Source organism: Chenopodium album, chromosome 16 (genome assembly GCF_948465745.1).
Source record: "Chenopodium album chromosome 16, dcCheAlbu1.1, whole genome shotgun sequence".
NCBI lineage: Eukaryota > Viridiplantae > Streptophyta > Magnoliopsida > Caryophyllales > Amaranthaceae > Chenopodium > Chenopodium album.
Genome location: NC_137849.1, coordinates 1,761,635 through 1,773,413, shown reverse-complemented (window position 1 = coordinate 1,773,413; position 11,779 = coordinate 1,761,635). Strand labels below are relative to the sequence as shown.

Below are 11,779 nucleotides of genomic sequence, written 5' to 3'. Positions count from 1 at the left end.
GAAAAGGTAGTAAAAAGAATAAAATAAATATGTGAAAAATAAATCACTCTTACCGCCATATTCTCTAAACAATTAAATTAAACGAATAACTACAAATCTACTTTAATCATTCTTTTCTTTACCAATTGTATATTTATTGTTTTTTATTTTGTTTTCTTAGTTCTTATATCATGTTATCTTAACCCAAATTTGAATTGTTTTTACTTAATAAATTTTTTTTTTACTGCTTCGCTAATAGAATTTAACTTTAATGTTTACTTATTTTTACTATTTATCATAAAAACTTAACTTATTCTCTATGAGTTAAATTTTATTTTATTAAACATAAATTGTATATGATGAATATGAGTAATTCCAACTATAAAATTCGAAGGAGTTTAAAGTTTGAATATGAGAATTGTTATCTAGAGCTTAGATCAATTATAGAACAATCAAATCATTAATGTCCTCTATAATTTTCTCTTTGTATATAACACCATTGATTACGGATTACTCATCAAACATGGAAGGTAGAATATGCACCTTCTATGAAGCTAGAAAAATCTATCACAACCCTGCCAAATTGCTCTTATATAAACTACTTTCTCTGTTTCTTTTTAATTACTTCACTTTCTTAAAACGAAAGTTTCAAATCAATTGCATACTTTATACTTACGAAATCTCTTTTCTCAAAAAACAAAATAATAACAATAATAATAAATAAACCTCTATATTTCTTTCTTACCACATGAGTCCATTTTTTTGTTCTCTCTATCTCTCTCATCTCCAACAATCAACAAAGATCTCACATTATCCAAAGTGATACAACTCAAAAATTAGAGAAAGTAGTAATGTTTGAATAAACAACAATTGTTCCTAGATATAAAGTGGTCCATACATATACAAAAAAATGGAAAAGAAAAATCCAACTTTTATACGTTTTTTCTCCTAAAAATCCAACCTTCATTTTATTCCTCAAAAATCTAACCTTTATACCCCCACCTTTTCCAATAGATCCATTTGACCTTTAACCTGTTAAACATGTTTAAAAAGGTTTTTTTTTTTTATTTTTTTATTCTCCTAATATCCTTTGTCACTCCACTTTCTCTCTCCCCTCTATCCTCAAAAACAAAAACAACTCAACAACCCACCAATTCCTCTACCACAACAACCAGTACACCACCAATACCACCAGTACACCACTAGAACATTGTACCACCAACCACCATGACACGAAATCCCGCCATAACCACCCCAAACAACTCGCACCAACACCACAACTCGTAACCCAGTCACCACCACCAAAATTTGAAACCCGAACCCAACCAATTCACAGCCACAACCAACCTTAACCACCTCGCAGCCACCACAAAACCACCCCTTACACACCCTATCACCACCACAAATGCTAATCAGTTTTTAGGTTTTCAATTTCGAGGAGGATTGTCGGCTGTAACTAGGGGAACAAGAGTCGGCAACGACTTTAACAAGGGAAGAGAATCAATCGGCGATGGGTTGTCAGAGAAGAGAGAAGAAAGAGAAGTAATGTTTGGGCCCAGCGTGGCTAGTCGGAGTTGTTTTAGTCAGACCCGACTTTCAACTTTCTAGGGAGATGGACGTCGCCATCAATTAGAGGACAACTAGGCGCGGACAGGGAAGTCGTGTTGTGCGTCGGCAGCAACGGGAAAAAGGTGGCTGACTAGTGAAGGTGGTGGTGTTTGGCTGGTTTTTGTTTTATTTTATTTTATTTTTTGTTTTTAATGATTAAAAAATTAATTGACCTATTAATAGCTAACACGTGGCATACAACTTGAAAAAGCTAATCATCATCCGACAATGGATCTATTGGAAACAGTGGGGTATAAAGTTTAATTTTTGAGGAATAAAATAAAAGTTGAATTTTTAAGAGAAAAAAAGGCAAAAGTTGGATTTTTCTTTTCATTTTTCCTATATATACAGTATTATCCTAAAATAACTATGGAAGTGACTGCAATTGTACAAAAATTCCCCTGTTATATATTTGTACCTAGGAAAACTGGGTTCAACAATTCTGCTACAAAACCAAGTTGAATTCATACATACATCAGGGAATCTCTTCAATGGAACAGACAGACAGATATAATTTTACAATCACATCACATAATGGAAAAGCTAGAACATTCCACTTGATATAGCGGATTGTTTCGAGCCACACAAAGAGCTTCAACTTTTCATTTTCTCAGAATCACTAATACTGGTTATGTACTAAAGGATGCAAACAAACAAAGAAAAATTACACATCAGAACAGGACTATAAAGATCAAACATCAAATCACAAGCATTCGCAAAAATGGCTTCCAATGTACATTACCCGCATCTGCTCCACCAAGTTTAAGTAACATTTAGCAAAAGGTTATCATAAAAAACTGGTGCCAAAATGGTATCGCATTATAACTAAGCAATTTAGTAAAGACCTCAGAAGCCAAAAATGGACAAATTTTCCTGACTACATAAACAAGGCTGTCCAGAGCAAAAGAAATTCTATCCAAAAGCAGAGCAGATCCCCCAAGAGTTTATTTGTGCACCAGCAATGAACGACCAAACGGGAATACCTTGACCTGTATACAAAAAGAACATCTAAGGTTTACCGCACAGGCTGCTGGTTGTAATGGTTCTTCTCCTTCTTCTTTGCAGCAGCAAGCCTTGCACTCCTTGCAGCAGCTTCCGATGCAGCAGCTTTCACCGGAGTCATCTCTTTACTTGATTTCTTCTTCTTTAAAGCAGCCACTCTCTTCAGGCGTTCTTTAACATCAAGCGAGGATGCGTCCTCCTCTGGCTGTTCTGTTCCAGCCGTATCATTTGGCTGAGCAGCGGCCTCCGAGCTGTTAGTTTGATCTTGAGCTTCTTTGGAAGCCTTGTCCTTCTTCTTCTTCTTCTTTGCACTCTTAGGCTCTGAAGCACCACTATCCTTCTTCTCCCCATTCTCTGAATCACCTTCTTTCTTAAGCTCCTCTGTTTTCTTCTCTTGTGCAGCATCTGCGGAAATCATATGAATCATATGAAGAAACAACTAGTGGTTTTAAAAGATCTGTGAAACCATCTGCTGCAAAAATCTTACAAAAGAAACAACTACTGGTTTTAAAGATCAGTGAAACCTTTTCCCAACAAGCCCACGCATCAAGAAAACAAGAAATACAAACATTGCCAAGTAGGAAATCAAACACTCAAACATACTTCGTCCGTTCCCCTAAGATTGCAACACGGGGGAAGACAGGGGATTTAAGATGAGGAGAGAGATAGAGAGAAATAAAGATAGGGGGACTCAAATGATGAGGAGAGAGATAGAGAGAAAACATGCATATATGGCAATGTTGCAATATTTGTGAAACTACCTCCTACCTACGGTAATTGATGCAATATTTGTAACACTTTCAAATGGTAATTGTTGCAATATTAAAGGAACGGAGGAAATAAATAATAAATTGAAAAGGTCAACAAATACATGCCAGCAAAAAAAAAAAAAAAAAAAAAAAAAAAAAAAAAAAAAAAGAACATCCAAAAAAATTGAGCATGTCACCATTTCTAATCCCCAATCCCAGTTCATGCCTACAGTCTTTAAATTCTAAATAGACAACCCATCCTCTTTGGTTATCAGAAACCAAAAACCAGTACAATATCAAAATGACACACATAGCTAGTAACTGCTCAAGAAGGATTAAGCAACCATATCTACTTGGTTTGCAACCAGCATTTTTTATTTCATCTCTCCTTCCTCTCTTAGGTTCAATAGAAGCCAGTTCATCTGTAAGGATACTAATTAGTAAAGATTGTAAACTGCTGTCCACATACCTTGACCATTGCTGCTTTGAACTCCAAAATCAGCAAGAAGGGCTTCTAGCTCCTCGAGTTCCTTCTTCTTCCTTTCCTTCTTAGATAGCTGTCTCTCAGTTTCTTTAGGCGCAGGAGTTTCAGGAGCTTTCTTGACCACTGGCTCTGAATGTAAAGGAGCCTCTGTCTCATGATCATGCTCATGTTCATGCTCTTCCTCAACCTCTTCATCACCTAGGTCAAGCATATCATCTTCACTTTCACTCTCCTGATTTTCAAAGAAGAAGGCATCAGTTATCAACATTGCGGTTAATAAACTTAATGAACAAAGCAAACAGCAACATTACAAACAAAGACCAGCCATTACCGACACTTAAGAAAGCAATAAATCAACCCAAGGATCACAAATTGAATTGTACATATCGCAAGTCTGAAACTTTAGATGAAGCAAAAAATGTAAAGGGGAACAAGTACTCTGTAAAATGGCCAAGTTACATCATCTTCAAATGTTTTTTTCCCTGAATAAATGTGGGACTTCCCTATTGATAAGCTTTTCATAACTTCATTTTTGTCATGCTATCTTTGCTTAAGAACTAAGGAGTCGTTTGGTTGGATAATTTGGAATGGTTTGGAATGTAGTTGGAATGCATTCCATCTATTTTTTTGTTTGGTTGAGTTTTTTTTAGTAATGGAATCTCATATCCAAAGGGTTGTAACTCCTCCCCATACCTATGAAATCCCATACCCACCTCTCCCCCTAAGATTCAAAATCCATTCTATTAATGAAGTAAATAATCCATTCCAACATCAAAACCAAACAACTTTAGACTACTATGGGTTTCAGAATCCATACCTTTCGAGTATGAGATTCCATACCAATCCATTCCAATATAATAAACTAAACACCCCCTAAAGAAGCCCCACGAGAGAGTGATGCAACTAATTCATGGAATCATCATATCATGTGTTGTCGTTATAGCATCATAGATGGAGTAATACTTCTTTTGTCCTTATTTTAGTTATTTATTTGCCCCATATGACTTATCACAATCTTCAAGACACATCTTAAATCATGAATATCTCCAATTTTAAGTAAAAATTGTTGAAACTTGATATTTTTTAAATACACATTAAAACAAATATAACAAGATCCCACATAACTATATTATACTAATAAATTAGCGAGAATTCATGGTCGAAGTTGCTAAAGATTGACCACCAAAAATACAATGGGAAACATAAAGGGAAGGACGAAGTATTAAATTCCCTCGATCTTATGATCCTTCCGAAGAAATCAATACATTTTCGTCAATGAGGCTATCAATGGCACAAATATTTCTAATCAACCTATATGGGATTATCAATAGCACAAATATACCTTAATAAGACTATAAATGAAAAATCGACACAAATACATAGTAATAAACTAGGGAGCAAAATTCCTTCATAGTTATTAGTTAATACTAACAAGTAACAACATAAAGGTATTTATCAACCACTTTCTCTCGAGTAGACAAAAGTACATGCCAAAACTCCTGGAATTTTTTATTGTGGCAATGGTACAGCGTAATGTAAATTATACAGCTCCCACAAAAAACAATTTAAGTCACTTTTTCCTCATAATAACAGTTTTCAGACCATCTGTTACGCCTTTATGCCTTAAAATCAACTAGCAATCCTTATACAAACAATGAACAAAATCGACATTTCAATATCATAACTAATGATTTCTGCTTAATATCATAAGAAAAATTTACACCAGATAATGACAATATATTCCCAAAAAAGTGTTGGCCACCAAATTGATTTGACTAATCACATTCCATACCAAACTAATTCAACCAACAAAATATAATAATACAAACAGAAACTAATGCCACAAATCATTGTCTGCCTAAATGTTATCCACATAATATTAAAACAAAATGCAACAAGTAAATTACCATACAATTCAATAAAAAACAAAATTTCATCAGGCAAGCAACATTTTAATGATTCCAAATATAAAGAATATATCAGTAATTCAACCACAAAGGACAAGACCAAACCTCTGCCGGGGCAGCGGCCTCGTTGCCAGGCTGAGAAGTGGGGGCGCCCCACACAGATGGCAGCGGAGCCGTGGTGGTGTAGTAATCATCATCATCTTCATCGTCGACATCGGCCCAAGACTTAGCATTCAAAGGGGCAGGTTGCCAGAAAACCTGAGGCTCCTCCTGCTCCTTTGAAGGAGTCTTAGAACTCTTACTGCTGCTACTCTTGCTCTTATCCTTGTTCTTCTTCTTCCTTAGCGTATCGAGCGCGGCGAAAACATTCGAGTTGTTGATGGTAATTGAAGCTTCGTTCTTCCTGTTTCCTCCACCCACCATTTTTCTCTCTCTTCTTCAACGTTTGAGGTCAAATTTTACAGCCAAATAACTTATTTTATAAGCAATTTCAACAAAAGGTTATATCTTTCAACAATTGAAAAATCTGGGGTTTCGAGTAAAGGATCTACAACAAGTTTATTTCTTCCCAAACTATCAAAATCACCGATAAAACAACAATCCCTAAAATTTACGACGACAAACGTCAAACCCAGACATCAAATTTCACAAAACAGATTAAAAATCAAAAGGGATTTTAATAGAAAAACACCTAATTTTCTTTACAAAATAAAAAAATTAAATAAAAAATCACAGGAAAATCGACGAATTCCCTCAAGCCCAAACACTGATTAAAAACATAGGGATAAGACAATAAAAAATTAGGGCTTTAATAATCGATTCTCTAATTAGATGCTCGATTATTAAGAAGACGGTTTGGATTGATGAGAGAAGAAAGTGATGCGATAGAATCGGGGGCTGAACGAGGTTATATGTTTTTTTAGGGTTTGTGAAAAAGGGGGAAATCGATGGTGAATAGGAGTTATGAGGAGGAGATGAGTGGTGAGAGATTATAAAAAGGGGACAACCCAATCAAGGAGAAGAGAAGAAGATGCAATGTTTTTAATGTGAACTAGGATAACGTATGAGGTAAATAAATAAGATCACTTATTTACTACGGTTGCGGTATAGGATGCGGTTTATGTCTTATTTCAATAGAAAGTAGGACTATAGGAATAGTTTTAGTTCGATTAGGTTTGTCCTAATTTGAATCGGTTTGAATTTGGTATATTTTGAATAAACGTTTTGCTCTCACAAAACTTTTACACTAACAAAATAGAATTAGCATTACTAAGTGAGATTTTTTCATCTTATTTTAAAGTGAAACAACTACTTTTAGACTGATTAGGTTTGTTCTGATTAACGTAATTGAATTATCATTATTAAGCAAGATTTTTTTCAGCTTATTTCAGAGTGAAGTACAGGTAGTTTTAGATTGATTAAGGGCATGTTCTCTTACTTTGAAATTCAGTTCAGCTCAGCTCAGTTCAGTTCAGTTCAGTTCAGCTCCTAATTTCCTTCTCTTATAAAATATTCATTTCAGTACAATTCAGTTCTGTTCAGTTTAGTTCGGCTGAGTTCAGTCAATGAGAACAGGCCCTAAGTTTGTTTTAAACTTTTTTTTTTTTGACATCAGTTTGTTTTAAACTAAATCATCTTGATTCAATATAGATTGAATTAATATCTCGCTTTGATAAAACTTCTACACTAATGTAATTGAATTAGCATTATTAAGCGGTATTCTTTCCATCTTATCTTTTAGGAAAGTACGAGTAGTTTTTGTTCACTTAAGTTCATTCAAATATGAGTCGGTCTTGGTTGAACTAATATTCAACTTAGATTAAACTTCTACACTACTGTATTCCGTATTAGATCCTAACATCTTTAAAGTGGGACACTCCCCGTATATTATGAAGTTAAGCAAGAGTAGTTTAATTCGATTAGGTTTGTTTTGATATGTAACACCCCGTATTTTTGAACCATTATTTTATGTGTGTTTCAACCTATGAAGCCAAATTTCTAATTTAAATCTCAATTTCTAAATCAAAATGTTAATTTAATTATTCATACCGTTCTTTGTTTTAAAGGTCATCCCAACCTTTTTAGACTCTAATTATAGTATTTTGACAAAACGTTTGAAAGGTATTATTTAAAAGGGTTCTATATTTGAGTTTAATCATTTCAAATTATATTTGACTTATCTGAATTGATATTAGCTTTAAAGGGTGATTCCTTAAGTTTAAGTGTCAATTTAGATATTTAACCTATTAAAATTGATACAGGTCATCATGGGTGATTCCTTGACTAAAGTGTCAATTCTATATGTATAAAATGGTTTTAGGGTTTTTAAGACGTTTTATGTTCAATTGTATCAATATCGATAAGTAAGGTGGTATTGGGTGATTCCGTCAACTCGTTTATCGAATTGATATTGTTTATAAACTATTCTTTATTTTATATTTATAAAACTCATTACAATGTCCTTTAATTATTTAGGTCATTATAAATGAATAATATTATTGGTTTCGCATTTCATCTTTTATGTCGCTTTCGTTACATATGAACTATATATATATTTTCTGTATTGTAATTTAAATTTTTATTTTCACTATTATTATTGATATTATTGAGATATCAATATTATAATCTATATTGTTGTTTTTTAACGCGTTTTAAAATGCCTTCCGCTACATTCCTTTTCTAGTCCAGTTTCGAGCCAACTAGCATTTATCTATGGGTCGAGTTTTTTTCCCCTTAAAACTTTCATGAATAAATAGATTAAGATAAGTAGCTTTCCTAATCTCATTCTTAAGCCTAAATTAATCATTTAATCAAGCCCATAAGTGTAGCTTAAGTTAGGGTTATATGAAGCTCATTAGAAGCCCAATTTCTCTCCCTTTTCACGGCAGCCTTAAGGCTGATTATTGATCAGTTTGTAAAGCCTAAACTCCCTAATTACTCATGTAATAAAACCCCCTTTACTCCTCTTTAAGTGGTTGTCCAAGACCCTTCTTCTTCCCCTCTTTTAAACGTACAAAGCAAGATGATTGAGCGTTCTTTTCGCTGCTTGCATCTCTTCTGTTTCTGTCCTTCTTTCCTTCAAAATTTTGGTGTGATCTCAAGGCTCAAACATGGGGATTTTCGTGGTTAACTTGCTGCTGCTTTTCCTCTCAAATTCGAGCACTCAATTGTACTCAAGAACATCAAGACAAGGGGGTGAATGGAGCTTCGTTTGGGGCGTTTTGATGAGCAACCCTTGCTGCACTTTAATCTGATTTTTATGGCCTTCATATAAGAGGTAACTAGCACTATTCCAAGCTTTAGAAATCATGGCTAGGATAGGTTAAGGCTAGGTGCAAATTAGAGTTGGTTAGATTAGGATTTGTTTTAATTCAAGGTGTTGAAATTTCATGATTGTTTTGCTGCTTTGTGCGTGAGAATTGAGGGCTGCTCAGTATGTTAGATAGTTGATCTTTCTGCCTATTTTTAATGTTTATGTTAAGGTATCATAAGGGTTTATTTTTAAGTTGTTAATGATGCATGTTGGTTGAGTTTAAGCCATAAATTTATGAATTATAGCTGCTGTAAAAACAGCCTCTGTACCGTGTGCTTTTGTTGAACTTTAGCCTTGCTTATGATGGATTTCATGCTTGATTTACAGTAGTAACATGTTAGGTTTATCCCTAAATTGAATTATCATATTTTGGGCAAGTTTTGATGTAATTATATGCCTATAACTAAGCAAAGTTGTTGCTGCCATTTAAGTTTGTGAATCGTGTGAATTGAGTGGATTTAAGAGATGTATTGCCTAATTTATATGCCTAATCTTGTGCCTATTATAATCTATTATGTTTTTAGAGTGTGTATGTTACTAGGCTAAGGTTAATTATGGGTTTTAAGGTTGGTTTTGGGTGAGTTTGTTGTGCATTGTACTGCTGTAATTCTAATTAGGGGCTGCTGCATTGTCATGTAGTTTTTAGTATGTTAAAAGAATGAATTTAATCCTATCTTGTGTGTGTATATTGCCTAATGTGTGGATTAATATGTCCTAGTTTTATTTTATCATTTAGGCATGCTTTGGGTGTGTTCATGAAACATTTAAGATGTCGTACAGTGGCTGCCATTTTTGGGTGTTAAAATTATATCATGAATAATTTAATTTTATTATATTTATATAATTCTATCTTTTATTTTGTTGGATAACTTACTATTTATTTAAATGAGTCGGTATAATGATGGAAATTGTGACCAAGGATCAATGTTGATTTATATTGTGAGTGTTTATGGAGTTTTAAAAATGGTTTTGAAGTGTCAAGTAAGTTGTCGACGTCGTTGTGCTTTAAAGTAGAATAACACTGTTTTTAGCACCGCTTCGCCAAGGATTGTGTACGGAGTGTATTGTGATATTTTGTTATAATTAGCTTCGTACCCAAATCCAGACAATAAGAGTGACACCTTGTTATGATTTATAAATGATTTTGTATATTTTGAAGTTAAACTCTTTTGAAGGATTTATATTGAATTTTGGTCTTAGAAGTAAAGATCTGCAGTATTTTAAATTAGGGTTGATGATCCCTAAAATGTGTTTGGATGATTTTGAAGAAGTATTTTTACTGTTTTATATGATTCGTGAGTGTAAGACAACCATTGGGCTGCGGAATTCAATGGTTGGAACATGCCAACATCTTGGGCTGCGGAATTCGAGATGTAATTTTCTAGGTTAATTGTTGTCGTCCGGAACTACTCGGGCTGCGGAATTCGAGTAGGAAAACTGGGAGTTTGGCCATTCTCAGATGCAGACGGCTGCGGAATCGTCTGTAGGTTCGCCCTGACAAACCTTTGATGGTGGGCTGCGGATTTCACCGGCGTTCATATTTTATATGCTTGCCTCACTATGGACCAGTTTTCGAAAAGTTAAAATCCTCTATTTCAAAATTATTACACTTTTGAGAAGGCCTTAGTCATGAATTTTTCTTAATCTTTTTAAAGAATCTTTAAAAAGTGTTAATTATTGTTTTTATGAGTTTATTGATGTGTTTTGGGTGTTATTTATTCTTACGATGTAATTATGTGGCAATATATTTTACTTTGTTCAAAATACATGTTCGTTATATTTTTTGTATTGTAATCACGTTGCATGTTTTGACTGGTATTACTATCTATGTGTCTTATCATGTTTATCTTGTCTATATTATGAAGTTGTTTGACATGTATATATGTTGTATTATTTATATGTATGCTTCTATGCTTTATACTATGCTTAGCTTTGTGTTTCTACAAGTTTTGGGAGAACTGCTAGTTACTCCCCACTAATTGTGGAACCTAAATGTTAATTGCAGGTGAATAGTAGCGTTTGTTGAGTCTGGGGCTGAGAGCAGAGTGTATAGTGTGTCCCCTAGTAGCTTTATCGACTATCTCTTGATGTCTTTACCTCTCTTTATGAGATAGTCGAATTTGAGGTTGTTCTGCCTTGTTGAAGGTTTTATTTGATCTTTTGGGATTTCTTTCTCTTTATTATTATTTTTATTTATTTACTTTTGTTATTTTTCTATTTCCTTTAGTTTTTCGTAACCTTTAGAGTGACATCACCGTCTCGACATTATTTCCGCTCACGTCTCGCCTTCTGTTTTAGACGGGGTGTTACATGATATGTGTCGTTCTAATTCGACCTAACTCGATTTAATACCCTAAACTAATTAAATTTTCACACGAATGTATTAGGATAAACGAATGGAAGTTTTTTTTTTCTTTCTTTTTTTCACATGTTAGGTTTTTTAGATGGAAGTTTTTATTAAAGGACGGTATTATGTTTTAGATGGTATTTTTTTTTTTTAAAAAAAAAAAAAGTAAAACAAATATGAGAGGGGTATTTTGGAAAAGTGAAATTTATCACCCAAAACCCCCTTTTACTTTATATATAGGATAGGATATATACTGTCTATTATTCTTGAATTTAAAATTATGTAATCTATCTATATCTATATCTATTTGTACTTTATTATTAGTATTTAAAAACAAAAACCATAATTTTTCATATGACACATGTCATTACAAGTCACTCACTACCACAT

General features: G+C 33.7%; 1 protein-coding gene across 1 annotated transcript; it reads right to left on the bottom strand.

Moving 5' to 3' along the window:
• Positions 1-2,336: 2,336 nt before the first annotated feature.
• LOC145586032 (uncharacterized) lies at positions 2,337-6,758 on the bottom strand. The gene is made up of 3 exons (XM_081642746.1): positions 5,835-6,758; positions 3,808-4,054; positions 2,337-2,994 (listed from the first exon to the last, which is right to left on the bottom strand). Exons 1-3 carry the CDS (start codon positions 6,150-6,152, stop codon positions 2,603-2,605), a joined length of 957 nt encoding a protein of 318 aa, XP_081498872.1. The 5' UTR covers positions 6,153-6,758; the 3' UTR covers positions 2,337-2,602.
• Between the last annotated feature and the right edge of the window lie 5,021 nt (positions 6,759-11,779).

Excerpts from the sequence above, each read along its gene's own strand:
- LOC145586032 (XM_081642746.1), bottom strand. The coding sequence starts at position 6,152 with ATGGTGGGTGGAGGAAACAGGAAGAACGAAGCTTCAATTACCATCAAC. Across the intron at positions 4,055-5,834 it reads AGGCCGCTGCCCCGGCAGAG|GAGAGTGAAAGTGAAGATGA; the intron begins GTTTGGTCTTGT and ends TTTGAAAATCAG. Across the intron at positions 2,995-3,807 it reads TCAAAGCAGCAATGGTCAAG|ATGCTGCACAAGAGAAGAAA; the intron begins GTATGTGGACAG and ends TGATTTCCGCAG.